At 39.9% G+C, this 22,313-nt stretch overlaps 1 protein-coding gene across 4 annotated transcripts in view; it reads right to left on the bottom strand.

Annotated features, from left to right (window-relative positions):
• The window catches only part of C6H4orf50 (chromosome 6 C4orf50 homolog), a 141,093-nt gene that overhangs the window by 87,575 nt on the left and 31,205 nt on the right, over positions 1–22,313 (bottom strand). For 3 of the 4 annotated variants that reach the window (XM_031942705.1, XM_031942704.1, XM_031942707.1), the window contains 4 exons: positions 15,698–18,229; positions 6,772–6,945; positions 6,064–6,120; positions 2,028–2,210 (listed from right to left, as the gene is read on the bottom strand). In XM_031942705.1, the coding sequence (XP_031798565.1) occupies positions 2,028–2,210; positions 6,064–6,120; positions 6,772–6,945; positions 15,698–18,229 (2,946 nt within the window). The remainder of the gene's footprint in view (positions 1–2,027; positions 2,211–6,063; positions 6,121–6,771; positions 6,946–15,697; positions 18,230–22,313) is intronic. The other variant, XM_031942706.1, reaches the window with a different exon arrangement.

The raw sequence follows: 22,313 nt of genomic DNA, 5'->3' as shown, positions 1-22,313 counted from the left end.
CTGACACTACAAGAACACACTCTTTCATTGTTGCTTCCCATTTCCCTTAGGTATGGTCTTCTCTCCAAAGAGACCCTATGCTCCTGTAGGTTAGAGTTCCTACATTATTTTGCTGTAAGCCATAGCCTGTTACCTTAAGCTCTGAATTTATAAAATTATTAAGTTCAGCCTTAGGCACTGTTCAAGAATCAGGGTTTGGAAATCATGCCCCATCTTCCCTTTCCAATTATGTTGCCCAGCCAAGAATGTCAGAATTTGACTCCTTATGCCCCCATTCACCCAAGGCTTTAGATTTAAGGTTTTTATAGTGCAGGGATTCTTAAATTCCCAGGGACTACATGAGCCTAGATGGGGGAAATTATCTCTTTCTAGTATAACTTTTGTCCTTAGTAAACCTATTCAGTCCATTCTGTGCATTTAAAACAGGCACATAGATGGCACAATAAAAAGTGTCAGGCTCGGAGTCAGAAGACTGCTGTAATCCGGCCTCAGACACTTCCGAGCTGAGTGACCCCCAAAGAAGTCACTAAACCCTGTTTGCTTCCGTTTCCTCATTTGTAAAATGAGCTGAAGAACAAAATGGCAAACTACTCTAGATTTTTTGCTTAGAAAACCCCAAATGGGGTAAGACAGAGCTGGACATGACTGAAATGGGGTCCACCACACACACATACAAAGAGAGAGAGAGAGAGAGAGACAGAGACAGAGAGAGACAGAGACAAAGACAAGAGAGGAAGAGGGGAGGAAGGGACAGAGGAAAGGGGGCAGGCACACAGCACCAACAAGATGAGCGGGTGATAGAAAAAATGCACCACAAACTCAAGGCAGAAGAGAAACAGCTAAGGTAACTCCATCGCTCTGGGGAATGTCATTTTACCTCTCAGGGGCCCATAAAGTCCTCCAGACTCAGTCACCTCATGATTAAAACTTCCCAGGAAATGACTTATACTGGCGTTGCTTTCCTTAGGATGTAGACAGCCCCAATAACTCACTGTAGCAATAAAGAAAGAGCTCCAGGTTGCTCATCTGCATCACGGTTCCAGCTATCGGGGACCTGCCTTCCAAGCCTAGCGCACTGTATTAAAAGGATATGGAAACAGTACAAGTCTAAAGTTCACACTCAAGATAATTCAACCCAGTAAACATTTATTAAGCACCTACAAGTGCTTAGGACATGTGCTAAGCACTAGGGAAAAGATATATGACACATGGAAATGAAACAGAGATGGTACAAAGCTTGCTTTTATGGAGCTTGCAATCTAATTAGAGCTTGTGGGGGGATGTTGTCCAGGGCAAAAGGAAGATCCAAGATGGCAGCAAAGGCCACTTTAAATTCTGGATAGGAGAAGGTGAAATCATAGAAGTATTCATCGAAGCCATATATAAATTCAGTCTGGAAGAAAGGGGAGAATTTAATGGGTATAGAATGGGGAGGAGTGAGATAATGGAACGTTAAAGGCAGAAATTGAGGAGCAACAGGGGAGTCCACTCCAAGTTACTGGGGATGGCATAAACAAAGCTCAGCTGTGGAAAGTAAGGATGGGGCGGTAAAAGGGGAGGCTGAAGGATGGGCTATGGGGAGTAGTACCGTTAGCTCAGAAGGTGAAACAAATGCAGGAAATGGCATGAGCGATGGCTACGAAGGCAGATTAGTGCCAGACTACAGAGGGCTTCAAATGGAGGGATGGAGAGTACACGTTTCCTTTAGTAGAGGATGGGGAAGCAGCTGGAGATGTCCCAGTTTACACAGCCAGTAAAAGACTGATCCTAATTGAAGGAGGGAGAGTTGTAAAAACATCCATTTTGTTATGAGCCAATATCAAGCGACATTAGCTGAGGAACAAGGTAAAGAGAACGGGGCAGAGAGATAGCTGTGAAATACTCTCAGCAATTCATATTAGAAATAACTGTGAGGTTTGGACCAAGGCCGGAGTCTCTCGGTTTGGGCAAAGGACTGAGCGCAGAGGGAGCAGCAGAAGATATGGCGGGAAATGTCAGCAAGACGATGGAGTCTCATTTAAGCTTACCTCTCGGGGGTCGGAAGACACGAAAGCAGCTGCACAGCTGGCCACAGCCACGTCATCCACCAAAGCCCTCGCCGTCTGTGAGAGCTGCAGGTTCTCGATTCCATGTCTGTGCAGTTCCTGCACCAGCTGCATGACCAAGTTGTTTCTGTCCCGGCATTTCTGGACCAGGGAAGCCACTTTTGCCTGCAAAGACAGAAACAGCAAAGGATCTTTTGTGGCTCCTCCAGGCTCCCAAACGAGCTCAAATGTCTATGATGCTGGAGGCCGTATATGAGGAAAAGGTCTAGTTCGCCTTCCCAGAAGGCTTCAGCTATCGCATCAAAATGTACCTGGTTTAGCGGGTAAAATATTGGACTCATAAGTCCAAGTCTTTGCTCCCCTAAGGTGATCACATAAAATCATGTAGCCTCAGTTTCCTTCTCTGTAAAAATGAATATAACTTTACTGGTGCTGATTTTTAATAAGTTAATTATGAAGAAGGAACTTCCTAACTTTTTATTTTAGAATTGTGATTGTGACTGGCTAATATCATGTATTCTTCCCACCATTTATCTCCTTCTGTACTATTGCACCCCCATCACTGCAGAAGTGTGAGAGGTCCCTGAGGACTGAGGGCCATGTTGTATTCTTCTTTGTTTCCCGGGTTGTCACGGCCAGAGAATTTATCACCAGGAGGCCAGCCTCGGGAGAACAAGCTTCTCTGTGCTTGGCTGGCCCGGCCCTTGGAGGCAGATTCTGTCTTTGCCAGGACCATATGTGGTTATGTGTCTGTAAGTCATGGCATTCTAGAGTATCTAAAGACATTAAAACGAGTGTAAGAGAGAGGGGGAAAGAGAAAGAAAGGTACATGGTGGGGGCAACCAGGCTGCGACACATAAATAATTTCTCTGGAGAGTGTTATAAAGGATGACCCCCCCAAAATAGGCAATTTCAAAAAGAAGATGAAACCAGTCATAGAAAGGAACAAAGCTAAGTGGCCGGTGTCCTCTGCTGATAAATGTGTGATCGCTGAAGAAAGGAGGAAGCTCCCAACCACGTTGAGGAAATGGACTCTTGGAGGCAAACTCACAGCCGAGAGTCAGCCAGAAAGCACAGAGATGGCTGAGCTGTGATCTGCGTCTTTGGGGAGCTCATCCCCCCCCCGACACCATCCAATGTCCAGTTAAGTTGGGGAGGAGCGATCCGTCTTAGGACAAGGAAGCAGAGGAGGCATTAGAGAGAAAGTGGTGCAAGCTCAGAAGTCAAAGAGTTAAAAGGCACAGATTGGGGGGCTGGAAGGGCCGGCTTTCTCTCCTTACCCTCCTCCCTCTTTCAAAAGTCACCTCAAATCCCCCTTCTTCACTTAGATTTTCTGCCTCTGTTCCTCTCCCCTGTGTAAAGCCTTCCTCCAAGATGATCTTCCTTTTATGCTGTAGACACCTTGTTATTGACACGCTATTGCTTATTCATTTTTGTACGTCTTATTGAGATGGAGGATCCCTTGAAGGAAGAGACTGGTTTTTGTATCCCCAACAGTTAGCACAGTGCTTGGTACCCAGTAACATTAGCTATGGGCTCCCTCTAATGGCAACCTCAGAGTTAGCAGATCCGGTCCCAGAGTGTGTTTGTGTGACTAAAACCTTCAAGCAGCAGCAGCTCAGAGGCTCATTGCCAGAAAGGGAAAGGGGAAAAGATGAACCAGAGTCTTGTCCCAGGCCAGAGTCATGAGTGACTGATGATCCTCCATTCCCTCTCTCCCCACATATATCTATGGACCCCAGAACCTTCACAGTGGAGTCCTATCGGGCCAGGGCAGCATCCAGTGCCTTGACCTGCCTTTGTTTCCCTACTTCATCATGATTCATCCCTTCTAGACTGTTTTTATTGAGCCTTTACTCTCCATTTCTGACAACAGGGCTCTATATACAGGGGGAAAAAAGTGTATTTCTAACTAATGGATGTCACCTACCCCTTAATGGGGGCTTAACTTTTAAAGAACCAGAGAGGCAGAATGGCATTATGTGGCAGGAGAGGTGAGGGGGAGAAAAACTCATTGGAATAGGAAGCAAGGGATCATGGTCCCAACTCTTGGTCCACTATTATTTAGCTGTTTGTCTTTGGTCAAGAGATTTGACTGCTTGGAAACCCAGTTTTCCACAACAAAGAAAACCACAGGAAAGAGTGTCAAAATTGTCTTCTAGCACTACATTTTGTGTACGTGTAAATATGCTGATATTAGGAAGGAGAAAGGGGAAGATATTATTGGTCCAAGAGTTTCTTCACCCACCTTTAAAAATCCTACCATATTAGTGAAAGAAAGGACCCCTTTCACTGCCCTTCACAAGATAATTTGCTTACAAATTAATATGTAATACTTTGTAAACTGTAATACTTTAAATACTTTATATCATTTCATTCTTAAAAACAATCAGGTGGCCATTTTATTTATTCCCATTTTACAGATGAGAAAATAGAGACTCTGAAAAGTCAAATGAATTCCTTGAAAACACATGGCCAGTAGCCAGAAAAGGAAAGACTAAAACCCAAATCTCTTAATGTCATCATGGTAGAATGCAAGCTTTGATTGGAAGTCATAGCTCTGCAATTTGCCAACTGTTGGTCCATCATTTAACCTGCCCTGAATTTCAGGCCTCTTCTATAAAAAAGGGAATTTACTAATTATATATAGGGTAATAGTAGGGTATTGGCATTCTAGCCTTGGGGTCACAAATGTCTGACTTCAAATTCAGACTCAAACATTTATTAATTGTATCAACTTGAGCCAGTCGCTTAATCCTCTTTGCCTCAGTTTCCTCAGTATCTTTGCCAAGAAAATCTCAAATAGGATCATAGACAAATAGAACTGAAATGCCTGCACAATAAGGTTATTTTTACATTATCTACCTTACAGCCTTGTTACATGGAGCAAATGAGAACAGACATTAAAAAAAAACTTTATAAATCATCAATTGTTATATAAATATCAACTCCTGATTTCAGTCATAGGATTAAAATAATCTGAAATTTAGACCTGGCAGTGACTTTAGGGATCAATCCCTCACTTTCCAGATTAAGAAACTGAGCCCTCAGAAATGTTTTGTGTCTCAATCAAGGACAAACAGATAGTGAAGGAGCCAGCATTTGGAATTAGAAAATGTGATCAGAGGCTGAGAGCTGCAAGTGATCTTAAAAGCTCTCTATTCCAAGCTCCTCATTTTTCTTTTCTTTTTTTTTTTTTTGATGAGGATATTAAGTTTCACAAAGGTTTAAGTTATGAAAATGATGTAGGTATTGTATCACGGGAGGATTTGAATCCAGATCCTCTGCCCCTCAATCCTTTCCACTGACGACACCACTTCCCCTTTGTATCTAGCTATCTAACATTCCCCTCCAACACCTCCCCAGCAATCATTTAATCACCCAGTCCACAAGCATTTATTGAGCATTTACAAGGTGGCAGCATGTACTGTGTCACTGTGACAGGCCCCAAGAACACAACGGTGCCGGCCTCAAGTGTGAAGTGACACTCTGAGAGCTCTCGGAGGCTACGCCAATGGAGCCCAAACTCTGGAAGCTCTTGGCAAACTGGAAAGGGCCTAGGCCAAACCCCAGGCCTGGCATCCGGGGCATTCCTGGCCAAGTGCAAGGATGCCGGGCACGCACAAACAGCCAGAAGGAGCTGCTATTTTTTTTCAGCCATAGCTACTGGGAAAGACAGTTTTCCACGGTCTTGCAGGGCTGTGATGTACACGGACAGTGGTCATGTCCTCAAGAACAAAAGCACAGATGCTTTGCAGAGAACATCTACCCCATTCTACTGTCCTTTGTATCAGAGATCAGTCGAGGGAAGCAGGGAAGTGATTAAAAAAAAATGATTCACATGTAATGAGTTCAGATGAAGGGCTGGAGTTCTTGGATTGCCCTGACTGTAATTCTCCATCCCATTCAAGAGAAGAATGAGCTACACATGTAAGAGGAGACCCATATTCTTTAAAGAGTTTACTTGTAATTCAATTATCAGTACAATTAAGACTAGACACAATCACAGATTGATTACCTTGAGAGGTATTACAGCCAAGTTCACTTCGTTTTTCCACCTTTTGAGCTCTTCAATCTGAAATAGAGCCAAAGAATGGATTACCTTGATTATTCTCAAAGCAAACCTGCCCCATGGATAGTGTGGGCCAAATGAGTACAAATGGCATCGGGATTTCTTTTTAATCTGGACCAAAAATAGAGGTGGAGAAATAAAATTGGACTGGAAGGTTGTCCCATACCTTTGGAGGAATTTGGAGGGAGGGAATTCTGGGATAAAGCTGTGGATAAAGGGAGAAAGACTGAGGAGGGCTGCATGGGGTGGTGCTGGATAGTGATCACCATAGGGAGGAACAGTTAGCACTCAGGACAAAGGCTCCTCCTCCCCATGTTAGCAATGCTTCTGCTTCCAACGGAGTAGTACTTGACTACTGGACAGCTCCATCATGTACACCCCAGAAGCAGAGAGTGCCTGGCCCCCAGAACAGGGATGTCTGTTGCCTGAGCAGCTGGAGATGGACTCATTTCCCTCTCTGAGTCTTATTTTCTAAACTATGAAATGAGACTTTTAGATTGAGTGATTTCCAAAATATGTCGTTCTGTCATTCTTTATTCTAAGCCTAACATTCTGTATGTCTCATGGTCTCCTCAAGCTCAAAATCTCTGATTTCCTCTACCCCAAATTTCTCCTGGAGGACTGCCAATAAGAAAGGGCCGGAAACCGCAGTACCTTTTCTCTCAGCTGGCCCTGAAGGTACCGAGTTTCACTTTGAGATGCCTGAAGTTCATTGTATATGGCAGTCTGATCTCTGAGCTGGGACTTCAGGGTTAATACCTGGTGGTGTAGAAGCTTACTGCTGCTCTTGGGCTCTTCTTCTGCAGGGATGTGCTCAATATCTTGGAGCTATAGAGATGATATAATTAAATAGTATCAATAAATAACAATAATAATTAGGGGAGGTACAAAAACTTACTAAAAGCCTATTATATTCTAGACACTGTGGCAAGAACTTTATCAATATTATCTCATCCGATCCTCAACAACCCAGGGAGATAAGTATTATTAACATCTCCATTTTGCAGCTGAGGAAACTGAGGCAGACAGAGGTTAGTGACCTATTCAGAATCACATAGTATCTGAGTCTTGGTTTGAACATGATTGAAATAATCAATTAGATTTCCCCTTTTCAAATATCAAATGCTAATTTATAATAATAAGATAATGAAAACATTTATCAACTTTAAAATCAAACATCAAAATCATCACGTATTATCATGGAGCTGGAAGAATTTTTAGACATAGATTATCGAGTCCAACATTTGGCAAACTATGGCCCATGAGCCCAGTCCAGCCTATATGGTCTGGGAGCTAAGAATGGTTTTTATATCTTATACCATTCTTCATTGGATCTCTGATTATTCCAAGGTCTTTGTTTTATAGAAGGTGACATTGTGACATGGAAAAGAGCCATGTCTTGCCCAGATCCTGGAGCCTCAAACAGGCTTGATGTAGATGTTGGAGAGGGAGTCCTTATTTTACTTATGGCTTCTGAGATTTCTTCCAACTCTACGTTTCTAAGTCCTTGTGGAAGCTTTGGATAACAACTCCAATCCCAAGTGAAGGGATTTCAGAAATGCTTACTATAGAAAAGGCTTTTTATAACTTGAATTTTTCATTAATAGGAATAATAACAGCTTATACTTAAACAGGGTCTTGAAAATATTTAGTGCCATTTTAAACTATAGTTGTTTGAGAATTGCAGTAAAGTGAGCTAGGGCAGTGGATAGAATGCAGAGCCTAGAACCAGGAAGACTTATATTCCTGAGTTCGAATCTGGCCCCAAACACTTAATAAAAGTGTGTCTCTGGGCAAGTCACTTCACACTGTATGCCTCAGTTTCCTTTTCTGTAAAAGGAGCTGGAGAAGGAAATGGCAAAGCACTCCAGTATCTTTGCTAAGAAAACTCCAAATAGGGTTAAGAAGAATCCATCAGATATGATTGAAATGACTGAACAACAAAACTTAAAATGGCATTATGACTTTTGGAACACCCTGTATATCACTTTGCAGTAGACAGTGTGTTATGATCTCTGTTTTACAAATGAGGAACATAATGTTAAATCAGTTGTGCACAATCATTTGCTCCTAGCCAGTCAGTATTCTAGCTGGGAACCCCTGTCTAATTTCCAAGTTCACAGATCATTCCTTATCAAATAGCATACTCCCTTCCCCCTTCTACGTGAAGAGGCAATTTCTTAATGTGTACTTTCTCTCAGAATAGGCTGGGAACCAGAAGATTAATCCACTCCCCAAGGACACCCGGGTCACCATTTAGCAAATTACCCAATCCAATTCACCCTCTGAACTCCTTGAAACTATTATCAAACCCCTTCCCAACCAAACTAGGTCAGGCTTTGCTAAAGAGCCTCGAGGGAATGAATCAGAGAATAAGAGAAAGAAAACCATCCTTGGAAGTAAAAGAAGGGTCTGGCCAGAACCCCAGAGGGCAGCCTGCTGGAAAGGAGGCCATCGTTTGTCTCATTTCTTGCCTAGACTTAAGTCACTGAATGGGCTTTGCCTCAGACACACAGAGACCCGTTAAAGCCAAGGTCTCACACTGCACCGTCCAGATCTATATCCATCTGCTGGATGCAGATGTCAGGGAACTGCTGACTTTGCGTAGTCCTGCCTCCCCTCAATCCAACTCATTCGCAAGTCAAGATCTCTCCCTCCGATGTCATGGGTTAAGGACAAATAAGGAGAAAATGCTGTGAACTCCATCTAGGTGGTTACTCCAGAAATCAGGATGATACAGAGAGGCATGTTGGACCTGACCCTCAGTCCCCATTGCTGCTGTTTCACTGAATGAGAAATGGGACCTCCAGAAATCTCTAATAAGAAGACCAGAGCATGTCATGAGCAACTTACCCACCACCATAGTGTTCTCATTACTGTGATCGATTATAGACCGGGGATTTGGAAAGTGTGAGCTAAGGAGGATTAATCAAACTGCATTTGCTCACACTTCGGATCAATTAGATTTTGAATTGGAATTGAGGAAGAAGAAGAAAACTGAGCATGTCTTTAGGCCATGGAATCTCTGTGGACTTTTTCTGTCCCAGAGTAGTCTTCTAAGTTACAGATCACACACCACTGAGCGGCTGTGGGATGCTGGGGGTCTTTCTGTTTGCTTCAGGCAATGACGATCAGGTGCTTTCTCTTGAACACCCTTTTGACTTATTCATAACTGTTCCTGGCCAAGGCAAATTACCTGTGAGCCCTCCTTATTCTGAGTGGGGATGGAGAAAAGGAAGAGAGGTAAAGAGCACGAGGGCAACAGAGCGAAATACAACAGATGAAAGCAATTGTAAAGAATAAAGGTGACCCAAAATGTGGGGGCTGCCTCTGGAGGCGGTGAGCTCTCTGTCACTGGAAATCTTCGCCCAGAAGTTTGATGAACATCTGTTCTATATGCCAGAGAAGAAACATTCTGCATGGTAGACCTCCATTTTTATTTGGCAAGGAACATGGCACTCTAGAGCTTCTTATCTTACAGAGAAGGATGAAGCTGAAGGAGCTAAAACAAAGGTGTAAGACCGAATTAGTAGGAGAGATGAGAATAATACACAGGTGTCCTCAATTACTCTCCAACGTGTGCTCGGTTACTACAAACTATCCTAGACAAACAAAAACACTCAAAAAAGGACACTTAAAAATTATTTCCCAATTGAATAAGCCCTTAAGAGCTCTGAGGGATACGCCTTTGTGTGATGGTGGAGCAGTAAGTGAAAATTAAGAGAAATATTGGTGATTCCTAAGAAATTTAGAATGTAATCTCCTTTTCCGTCTAATAAAGAACATTAAAAAGCATATGGAGAATATTTTGTTACTTCATGAATATTATTCACAAGGAAATTCTGCTCCTCCATATTTGAAAGACACGATGCTTACAATAATGCACAAGGCAATCACTTCTATATCATGTAAGATTTCAATTCTCACCTGTCTTCTTTTGGTGGAACAAAAACCACTGGACCAATATAATTTATATTTTTTTTTTCTTTCTTTTTTAAAAAAAGTATAATTTCGGGAGAATGCATAATTTTAAAGGCTTCTTTCTTCAGACATGTTCAGTAAGGAATAAAAGGAAAATATATCATACACATTTTCATCCTGTACAGCATGGATATAAGGAGCTGTGATCACTTCCTAATGAAAGTTATGGGAGGATCAGAACCTATGAGAGCTATTTTCAAAGGCTTCTGATGTGTCAGAAATGTGCTCAAAAGAACATTGAATCTTGATAAAAGAATCTTGGATTCTATCCTCACTCTGTCACAACTAGCTATTTCATCTTAGGGAGACCTGGGTCTCCCCACCGGTTTGTACCAAGGGAAGTGCTCAGTGAATCTGAGAATGGGGTATGAAGTCATGCAAGTGTTCCATCATTATGATCAGGCTGGATTGAATGATCTTCAAGGTCCAGTCTGACTCCAACATTCCATGCTAAATGGGCTTCTAGCTCGAGCATTCTAGGTTCTATATTCTCACGTCCCCTCCAGCTCTCATTCAGTTGAACATTCTGTGGTATTTTTTTTCTCAAGTTCCACACAACATTTTACATTCTAAGGAACCCTCAAACTTTGGCATCCTACAAATCTTAAAATCAAAGAAAAAATAGGGGCCTGGCAGATGAACAGTGAGAATTTATTTTTTTTTCTGAACATGAGAGAAACTTTGATATGGAAAAAAAAAGGAGACATAAACCCAAGAATGATGATTCCCAGAAATCAGTCTGGCTTAGCATGCATGAGTGTCTTTGCAAAGATAGGTCCGTAAAGGTAGATGGAGTTTAAAGTACAAATGTGTACCACAGATGGCCACACAGCCTTAACCCAGAGACTGTCAGAGAATTAGATCAGCGACAGGATGGGTTAAGGGAGAAAGGTGGAGTGGGAATATCCCTGTACCTGGGTAATGGGCTTCTGATGGGTCACATATGCATGAGGACCTCTGCTTGGAACTATGTATACAAATGTTCACTTGGGGAAAGATGGAGAAGATTTGTATTCAATTTCTGTCCTCACATCCCAGCTGCCCACTTGACTACACATATTTCTAGTTTAAAAAGAAAGTGTAGAGTTTAACACAAATTGCATGAAATAAATCATTTTGCATTGGGATTTTGTAGTTTACTTGAAATTCATATTGTGTAGGAGTTAGTTTTGCCATCTGATCCCAGGGAAAGAACAGATGGATAAAATTAATGGATTCACAAAATCAATTTGCAAACCTGTCGGTGAATTTCATAAAATCGCTAACAACATCTATGTATTTCCATGATATTTCCAATTGCTCAGCCCCTCCCCCTGTTTGGCAAAGACTGGATAAGACTTCCTTATGCTGTTCCCACCCGAGAGAAACTGCTGTCCCCTTTTCAGAGTGGGCAGAACTTTAACAGAGAGGCAGCTTTGATGGAGCAGAACACCGGGAGAGTGTGGTAGGACTCCCGCGATGGGGGAGCATGGAATATTTTTTTTTTTTAATTTTGGAGTTTTTATTGAATTTTGGAGTTGGAAGGGACTTGAAGGGCTGTATGGTCCAACCTCACTTGTGCACAAATATCCCTTCTCTCACTGAATCACAGATTTGAAATAGAAGGAGGCTCAGAGGTCATCATGTTCAAGACCCTCATTGTGTAGATAAGAAAAGATGCCTAGGAAGGTTAGGTTATCCTCAGTGTTAACCCAGAATCTTTATATCTTTATGAATTTGATGTAAAACCATGAATGAGACTGGCCTTCACTTTTCTTATATTTTAAAATTTTAAACTTTATATATAGTTTAATATATATTATAAATATTATATATATATATATATGTTTATATAAGCAGCCAAATGTGGAAACATTTTATTACTACAAGTGTCTTACATGAGATGATGATAACATCAAAGATTTTTAGGATACATTAAGTTTTACAAAATATCCTCTTAAAAATAATCCAATGAGAGAGGGACTGAAACTGTTATTCCAACTTTACAGATAAGGAAATGCCATTTGTTTCCTCCTCCGGTGCTTCATTATGGTATAGTGGAGAGTGACCCTAGATTCTTGAAAGCTTCTACCAAGGGAGAAATCCTTTGAGTAGAGAACTGGAGAATATTTAAAGCTACACAAAATGTAAATGCTATAAGTCAAACCTCATTTTATAGATTTGGTGGTGTTGGTGTTCAATTGTTTTCAAATATGTCTGACCTGACTCTCCATGAGTCAGAACCCCATTTGGGGTTCTTGACAAAGATATTGTTCAGGCTTGCCATTTACTTCTCCAGCTCACTTTCAATATGAAGAAACTGAGGCAAACAGGGCTAAGTGGCTTGCCCAGGGTCAAATAGTAAGTGTCTGGGGATGGATTGACCTTAGAAAGTAGGTCCAAAGTAGGGGAAGGTGGTCAATGGAATAATACCTGGGTCACCTTCTCAAAAATGTAGGAAGAATTAAAGATTCATGAAATTAAGTCATTCGATCTCATAGTACTTCAGAGTAGTCAAATGGAAGGATCCCTGAACTTGGGGTCAGAGGACCAGAGTTCAGAACTTGATTCCACTGCTTATTTTTTGCCTCTAAATCCCTCTGGATTTGTCAGAAATTGCCCAAACTATATCCTGGCTTTAGACAAGGGACATCTGTCTATGCAGAAATTGATATCTTTTCTTTTTGGCCTTCTACTAATATGATGAACATGGATAAAGTAAGGAAAATATGTTCAATTGACCTAAGCTTACATACACTTAGAAAGTCTAATTCTGTCCTCAATTCTATCTTATAAAATATTTGTATAAAGAGGGAGGTGGAAATCCAGAAATCATTTTGTTTGTTTGAAAAACTCATAGGGTAGAAGTTCTCTCCAACAATTGAAATCAACACCTTTATTTTACAAATTTACTCTTAAAGGTTCATAGGGCAATTGGAAATTGTCACCATGCCCATGATTACACAATTCGTTATAGACAGTAATTAACTGAGTTCTTTAATTCAAGAAATGTTCTATGTCCATTGTACTACACTGACTTTCTTTAGGGTGTTTATTAAGAACAAAATCATCAAAATATAGTAATCTAAATGAATGAGCAAATTTGATAATTCAAAAGCATCATGGTAGAATTGTATTTTTCCTAGGCTAGAAATTGATCCCCAAATTCATATATTTTATTCATTCAATTATTCATATGGCAAATTTCATCAAATAGTTACTGGGTGGGGGCTAGAATATTGAACTAGGGACTCAAAAAGGAACAAAGTTTAATATTAAGTCCATAAGCATGTATCTTATATCGAATATGTATCAAGAAATGTTCTAGTAAGTGGAGATGAAAGCAAAAATGAAAAAGTTGCTTCCCCCAGTCCTGTCCCTCCTAGAGCCTGCAGTTAAAACATAGCAATAAATTGCAAACATAGAATATTAAATGAGACATATTCGAAATATGAAAATCAAAATGCTATGTGAGGCTTTATTAAAGCTCACACTTGACATCAGAATTGTCTCTTGAATTCAGTAAGGTACAGCCAACCTACTGCCTTATCATCCTCTGATTGAAGATCCAAGAGTTGCTAGCTGGAAAGGAGAAGTTTCAATGGCTAATGCCTTCTTATAACAGTCAACATGCATTAATTGAGCACTTACCATGTGCCCATTTTTTGTCTAGTTCACTCATTACCTGAGTTAAGTCTCCTAGAAAATTGACCTCATTTTTTCCAAACTCTGCTATTGTTTTCAGATTTCTCTTTTTTTCTTCAAAAACATATATCTTATTATTGCATATTTCTTGAGCTCTGAGTAATTTTGTTTATTTCAAAGAAAGCTTGGTTTTATTTTCTACAGAGCAATTAATTGGTAAACTTTGCAACAAAGAAATGCTACTCTCAAAATACTCTTTCTGGAGGGAATGAGAAAATGCAAGCAACTATGCATATACAAGAAATAGATCTGGATACAGTGTGAATGGAAAATAATCTCAGGGGGAGGGGCTTAGAGGAGGGTGAAGAGAGAGCAGAATAGGCTTCCTGCAGAAAGGGATCTGAGCCAAATTTTGGGTTAGGGTTAGGGAAGTCAGATAAACCAACATACAAGATCCCAGAGTTTTGGAAGGGGAGTAATGTGTTAGAATAATGGAAAGGTGGCAAGGCACCAGATTGTGAGGAACTTTAAAAACCAAAAGGGGAATTATATTTGATCCTATAGATAATGGAAAATCACTGAAGGATAGTGAGGGAGGTGGGGTGAAAGAGTGGAAATGATTAGATCGATATTGTATGAAGGACAAAACAGACTGAGAATAGTAGGCAAGAAGACTAAAGTACAGGGAAACTTAATGAAAGGTAATTGCAGCTGGTGGCTGTGTAGGTGGGAAGAGAGATGTTGTTATAGCGTCCTGGAATAGCAGGAGTGGACAAAGAGGATAGGCAAGAAGGAAGAGATGCTCTAGTATCCATGTAACTTAAACAGTGTGCATCTGCCTCGAAGATCCTCCAGGGCAGAAGAAACTCTGTTCTGAGACTTGGCCTCGAAGGAAGAGCATTTGCATCTAATGATAAGATGAAGAAAAGAAAATGGAAGCACTTGGAGGCTGTTTTTAGCAATGGTGTCTTTGCTGTATGGAGAAATCTGCATGCAGGGTGCCAGACTGAAAATCTCTTGCAAAGAGAAGCTGCCTGGCAAGGGCTTTTTTGTGCTTTTCTAAATTAAATCTTCTTATAAATAAAAATGTACAAAATACTGGGGAAATTCAATTGGAGATTGAGGTAAGATTCATAGATGTTGTTCACATGAACTCTTGAAAATTAGTAGCCACTCAATGCCCAGCCAGCAGACACAACATATAATCCTTCATCCTCTGACCCCAAACTCATTGTTTTCCCCCACTATGGTTCTAGACCATAGAAAGTTACATCCTAAAATAGACATCAGACATCCTGTAACCCAAATCCTTCATTTAATATCCAAGGAAATCATGACTTAAACAGACACCTCACCCAAGTCATACAGCTGGAAAATGGAAAAGTTGGAGCATAAGAACAAGTCTTTTATTTCCTAGCTCCCTCCTCTTCTTTACACATTTAAGGGAAGATTTTTCAAAGAACTAATAACCATTTGCAAACATTAAAGCACTATGTAAATATTAATTATGGTTATGTTATCATTGTTGTGCTTATGTTATCAGGGAGAAGAACTAGGAACCATGTGTGCAGGTTTCATAAAGAAAGACTTTGGCCCAAAATAAAGAAGTAGTTCCTAGCATTTAGGGTTGTTGTCCAGCAGTGAGATGGGCTGCCCTGAAAAGGAGTAACTTCCCCATCTTGGGCCCTTTATGTAGTGGCTGCCTGGTTACTTTTTTGGGGAGGCAACTGGGGTTAAGTGACTTGACTGGGGCCACACAAATAGTGTCAAGGGACAGATTTGAACTCAGGTCCTCCTGACTCCTGAGCAGGTGCTGTATTCACTGTGCCATTTGGCTATTTCATGGCTACCCTTCAAGGATGATAAGAAAGAAATTCAGGCTTTAAAGAGAAGTTAGAATAGACCTTTGAGGTCCCAAGGAGCAATAAAGTTCTCTGATTCAATGACACTATGATATACTTTAAAATCCACTTACCTGGGAAGAATTAGCTAGTGATTCATGTGCTTTGTGGATTTCCAACAAACTCTTCCTCTTTTTCTTTTTGTCAAAATCTACCTTTTTCTTTTCCCACTCATTAGAGGGATCTTGAGTGACAGTGGAAACCTCAGGCTTCTCCTTCATTAAAAATGGATTCAGTCTCTTATAGTCCACATGGAGTCGATGCATGTCACTGCAAATGGGATGTTGCTTTTGTCCTTTAGCAAAAACCGATGCTTCCTCCAAAGACAATCCTTCATCTCTTGCTAGTTGGCCTAAGAAATCAGTTACCTGAATTCCTTCATCTACCATGTTTGTTTTGTCCAACAACTCCTGGATCTGCTCTTTTAGTTGCTCATTCTCTTTGCTTATTTTTTCAATATCCTTTGTTTCCCATGTAGCCTTCCCTTCCATAACACGTATCTTGTGGAGGAGCTGTTCATTTTCCTCCTTCAAGGTTTTCATCATGTCTTGTATTCCAGGCAATAGATCTTTGACTAGATCTTTATAACCAAAGCTGAGATCAGTTATCAAGGTCTTGAGTTCTTGGTTTTCTTGTGTAACCTGCCTAGTCACTTCCTGGGCTTCCAGAATGTCATCCACCATAGTTTTCTGAAGATTGTCTAATTTTTTCTTCAGTGCAATATTTTCCTCCTGCAAGTCAGAAATTTCATTGTAATTTTCCCCATTGCAGTCTTCAAGGTCTGAAATTAACTGCAAGTATTTGTCTTGTTCACTTCTTAATTGAGTTATGCTTTCTAGCAAATTGAGTTTATCTTTTTCAAATTCATCTATTCTTTTCAGATTTCTCTCTTTTTCTTCTTCTAAAGCATATGCCTTCTGATTGCACATTTCTTGAGTTCTGTGTAATTTAGTTATTTCTAGGAAAACTTGATTTTGCTCTTTCTGTAGATCAGAAATTAGTTGAAAAAACCTATTCTTCATGCTTTCTCGAGCTTCAGTTTTTAGAGGAAATCTGTTCAACTCAGTGGCCCAAATAGCCAATTGAGAATTTGGAATGATGATTTCCTTCAAATGAGGCAATTTCTTAGAATGATTTTCATTTTTCTTGCCTGGAACGAATATTGTTCTAATATCTATGCCCTTTGTAAGTTTTACACTTTCAATCATATCGTACTCAGTCCCTCCTTCCAATTGTTGTGAAGAATCAACATCTGTTTTACCATCTGCATCTGCTGAGGCTGTATGAGCATCCACCTTTACCTCCACCTGTAAAAACTGCAACTGTTGGGAGTACCTCCAATTCTCTTCTTCTAATTGCTTCATTTTTTGTTGATAACTCTCATTTTCTTCCTCCAAGACAAAGATTTCCTGGAAAACATTTACTATCTCCTTTTCTAATTCATTAATTTTAAGAAAATAGCTGCTATTCTCTATGTCTGTAGCCAATATTTCATTCTCACAAGACTCATCTAACAATGGTGATTTTGTTCTGAATTCAGAACATCTCAGTTCCTCTGAGAAAAACTTTTCGTTTTCAAATTCAGGTCGTTTCTGAATACATTGGCCATGACTCTCACTCCCTAAATCTACTATTTCTTCATGGGATATTCCTTTCTTCTTTTCCACTCCAGACAACTTATCTTTTTCTTCCCAGGCATGAATATTTTGGAATTCTATTTGTTTTTCTTCATTTGCCTTAGATTTTTCCTTTTCTTCAAGTATATGGACATCCTTTGGTAAATAGCCTTGGTTCCTTCCAACTATTACTGTGAGATTCCCACACTCTTCTGCTGAACCACCTGCTTGGCTCTTTTCCTGTGTTTGCTTTTGGAGAGCCCAAACATTTGACTTCCCTTTCATCTCTCCTTCCTGGAAATCAAGTCTCTTCCCGTAAGTGTCTCCCTCATTCTGTATCACTGAGATTTGAATTTTCTGCCTTTGCTCGGGACAGCAACTGGTTTTCTGGAAACAATTTCTTTCTTCCTCTTCCATGCCTTTTGAGTATTTTGTCCCATTAGTTAGAATATTGGAATCACTGAAGCCCCCTGAAAAGTTTTCCTTTTTGTTTCTTCCATTTTGTAGAAATATATCCTGGCTTTTTAACCACGTTCTTTGCTTTTCTTCTAATTCAAGTTCTAGAGCTCCTTCTCTCTTGTCTAGAGTCTCCTCAGGCAGCCCTGTATACTTTCTGAAAATACCCTTTTTGAAAAGGGGTTGAGGGTTATTCATACTGCTCTGGATCTCATCAGGTCTCCATTTGGGCTCTTTGGGTACTTGGGGAACCTGAGTCCCAGGAGTCATATAACTCTGAGGAAGTTCTTCTGGGAAAGAATCTTCTAGAACAGTAAGACTTCCAGCAACAGGTGGGACAACCATGGGCATTAACAAAGGAATCACGGACTTCTCCGACAAAGAAAATGACTCTTTGTTTTGTGGTTCTGGGGTTGCTCTTGAAAAACTGAGTTGATTAAAAGGGAATAGATGGTCATCATTAAACTGCCCTGAGGAAGGTCCACAAAAAAGGAAAAGGACTGTCTGTGGATCTGAGGTCACACCCAAACAATCCTGTGAATGAAAACAACAGAAGAAAGCAAATCTTAAATCCTCATTTACCCCTGGCCATATTTACTGGGGGGTGGGGAGAGGGAGGAGAAGGGGAAGGATGGAGGTCTACCAGGTACTCAGCATAGTGCTAGATATTTCCATATTAAAGGGAATGCTACCTATTCCTTACCGTCATATAACTTACAACATTGAGGTCAGGGATTATTTTGGTTTCATTTTCATATTCTGTTTGTCTGTTCTATAAATGCTTGCAAAGAGTTGGGCACATAATAAGCACTTAATATGAGGTACTAGACATCATACTACATAGAGTGTTGGACTTGGGCTTGGGATGACCAAGTTTGATGAGTCAAACAGTGACTCAGTTGCTTGCTTAGTCACAGTTTTCTTATCAGTAAAATGAAGATAGAACTCACTGATAGGACTGCCATACAAATCAAAGAAGATTTATATATATATATATATATATATATATGTGTGTGTGTGTGTGTGTGTGTGTGTGTATACAAATAATTATATATACATGTGTGTATTTTCGTAAATGTGTCTGTACCTAATTTGCTGTTGCTTAGACATTTCAGCTGTGTCTGACTCTTTATGACTCATTTAGGGTTTTCTTGGCGAAGATACTTGAGTGGTTTACTATTTCCTTCTCCAGCTCATTGTATTAATGAGGAAACTGAGGCAGAGAGGGTAAAGTGACTTGCCTAAGCTCACATAACCAAGTATCTGAGATCAGATTCGAACTCAAAGATTAAGTCTTCCTGATTCCAAGCCTAGTGCTCTATCTACTCGGCTACCTAGCTGCATATATACATATATGTAGTGTATAAAAACATATGGACATAAGCATAATCATATACATATGTATATATAGAGACAGGGGTAGAAATACTTTGCTAACCTTGAAGCATCATTTAAATGTTAATTATGGCTATTATTATTAATCATGGATAATTAGGTTGATTATCATCTGGTCAGAAGAATAAGAATTCACTAGTAGGCTCCATATGGTACATTGAAAATATGCTTCAGGATCAGCCTGCTATAGGAAGGTTCATTCAGACTTCACCGTTTAGTCAGTCTTTGGGATAGAGACCAAAGGAGCTGACAGTTAATGGGGGAATTCTCCAAATGGAGAGAATGGAAGGAAGTGGGAGGAAGATAGCTGTTCAGAAATAAAGACATGCGTTCTCCTGCAAAACAGCTTAATGGGGGGAATGGAGATTTTTTTTTAGATTCATTTTTTTGATGAGCATTTAGGGTTAGTGTCAACTCTAACCCTAAATGCAAATTTCACAGGACCTTAGTTTGATATTCACTCTTTTGCATTCTGTTTTTAACTTATCCATGAGGTAGGAAGAAGGTGCAAAGTTGGGTTTGTCCTTTAAGAAATGGTGGGTTCACTATTCCCAAATTATGGATAATATAATAGGCACTAGAATATAGAGATTAAAATTTCATATCAATAAGATACACCTAAACAAAATAAACATATGGAAATTAAATAGAAATAAAAAAATATTCCCCCCAAAAAGTTACAAGGTAGAATGCAATTAAGCACTACACAGGTAGCAGAGACCCAATGGACTTCTAGATTTCACAGAAGTGATAAGGGAAGGTTTCTTCAACATCGACAACAAGGTTAAGCTGCAGTTTAAGTGTCTGGGATACATAATGGCAATCTCCCAGATTTCTATAGGGCTTTCTAGATTACAGCACCTTTTCATGATATCCTTGTGAGACTGCTGTATTATGATTATTATTGTTGTTCTAGTTGCCATTTCACTTCACAGATAAGGAAATGGGCTCAGAACCCAATATAATACATTTAATTTGAGACTGAGATGGGCGTGAACTCAAGGTTTTTCTATATAAAGCCAACTTTTTCAGTAACGATTCACCCAATTGAAGGACATTTACCTTGAAGACTGACAGTGTTCCTCTTCTATCTGCTCTATCTTCCACATATCTGCTGGACTGACATTCCCAAGCACAAGCCTATTATTTCCCTTGTTCAAAAAACCTCAACAGCTCTCTAGCTAAAACACCAACTCCTTTGTTTGTGTTTCAGTCTCTTTACCACCTGGGTTCCAAGCTCTCGTAGCAAATACTTCACATGATTTCCCTGCTGGAGTATTCTGCTTTCTAGTCAAACTGACTTGGTACTCCTAATATTCCACTTTCCATTTCCATTCCTTTATACAAGCAGCTTCTCATGCCTACAATGCTCTTCACCCTTCCACTCAATTCCTTAAAGGTTCACCTAAGGGGCCACTTTTCTAACAAGATCTTTTCTAATTCTCTCAATTAATGGTGCTTTTCATAATCCCTGAAATTACTCTGTGTATAGACTTTTACTCGGCCATGTCCTTATTATAATCACCCAGAAGAAAGTAAATTACTTGAGGGAAGACTGTCTCCCAAGAGGGTAAGAGAGTCCTTAGGTTAGAACATCATGGATACCTAGTAAATGTTTCTTGAGTTAAATAGAACTTCAGCTGCAAAGAAGACATTGCACAAATGCCACACAATTTGTTAATGATCAGAGATAGTCTGATCTTCACATTGAATCAGTGAATTCTTAAACAATAATCAAACAAGTTTGATTTGAACAAGTCATTTTGATGGAGCTCAGGGTTCTCAAATATTAAAAAAAAGGAGTCTCTGATTTCAAGGTCATTTTTATCTCTTATATTTTATAATTCCATCAGTCAAAAGAGTAACAAAACCTCATTCTTTTGACCCCATTAATTGGGAATATGTTCTCATTAGATGATAGGTGCCATGGCAGAATGGGCAGAGAGCTGGGTCCACAGTCATAGGCTTTATGATTCAGTATGCATGCGTGCACTGTGCTCCAAAGGCAACTCATTAAGACTAAAAATGGTCCATTCTCCAATTGAAAAATGGTCAAAGGATATGAACAGACAATTCTCAGATGAAGAAATTGAAACTATTTCTAGTCATATGGAAAGATGCTCCAAGTCATTATTCATCAGAGAAATGCAAATTAAGACAACTCTAAGATACCACTACACACCTGTCAGATTGGCTAAGATGACAGGAAAAAATAATGATGATTGTTGGAGGGGATGTGGGAAAACTGGGACATTGATGCATTGTTGGTGGAGTTGTGAACGAATCCAACCATTTTGGAGAGTAGTTTGGAGCTATGCTCAAAAAGTTATCAAACTGTGCACACCCTTTGATCCAGCAGTGTTACTACTGGGATTCTATCCCAAAGAGATTATAAAGAAGGGAAAGGGACCTGTATGTGCACGAATGTTTGTGGCAGCCCTTTTTGTAGTGGCTAGAAACTGGAAACTGAATGGATGACCATCAGCTGGAGAATGGCTGAATAAATTGTGGTATATGAATATTATGGAATATTATTGTTCTGTAAGAAATGACCAACAGGATGATTTCAGAAAGGACTGGAGAGACTTACACGAACTGATGCTGAGTGAAATGAGCAGGACCAGGAGATCATTATATACTTCAACAACAATACTATATGATGACCAGTTCTGATGGACCAGGCCATCCTCAGCAACGAGATCAACCAAATCATTTCTAATGGAGCAGTAATGAACTGAACTAGCTATGCCCAGAAAAAGAACTCTTGGGAGATGACTAAAAACCATTACATTGAATTCCCAATCCCTATATTTATGCCCACCTGCATTTTTGATTTCCTTCACAAGCTAATTGTACAATATTTCAGAGTCTGATTCTTTTTATAGAGCAAAATAACGTTTTGGTCAGGTATACTTATTGTGTATCTAATTTATATTTTAATGTATTTAACATCTACTGGTCATCCTGCCATCTAGGGGAGGGGGTGGGGGGTAAGAGGTGAAAAATTGGAACAAGAGGTTTGGCAATTGTTAACGCTGTAAAGTTATCCATGCATATAACCTGTAAATAAAAGGCTATTAAATAAAAAAAAATAAAAATAAAAGACTAAAAATGGTAGAGATTAAAAGCATTAAGGGGAAATTGGTCGAGGGATATTCCTCACCTCATTACTGCCTAGATCATTGAAATCACAGGTCCAGTCCCTAATATCAGATATAACATC

Source organism: Sarcophilus harrisii, chromosome 6 (assembly GCF_902635505.1).
Source record: "Sarcophilus harrisii chromosome 6, mSarHar1.11, whole genome shotgun sequence".
NCBI lineage: Eukaryota > Metazoa > Chordata > Mammalia > Dasyuromorphia > Dasyuridae > Sarcophilus > Sarcophilus harrisii.
The sequence above is the reverse complement of the archived record's forward strand: the minus strand, read 5'-3'. Positions and strand labels throughout refer to the sequence as shown.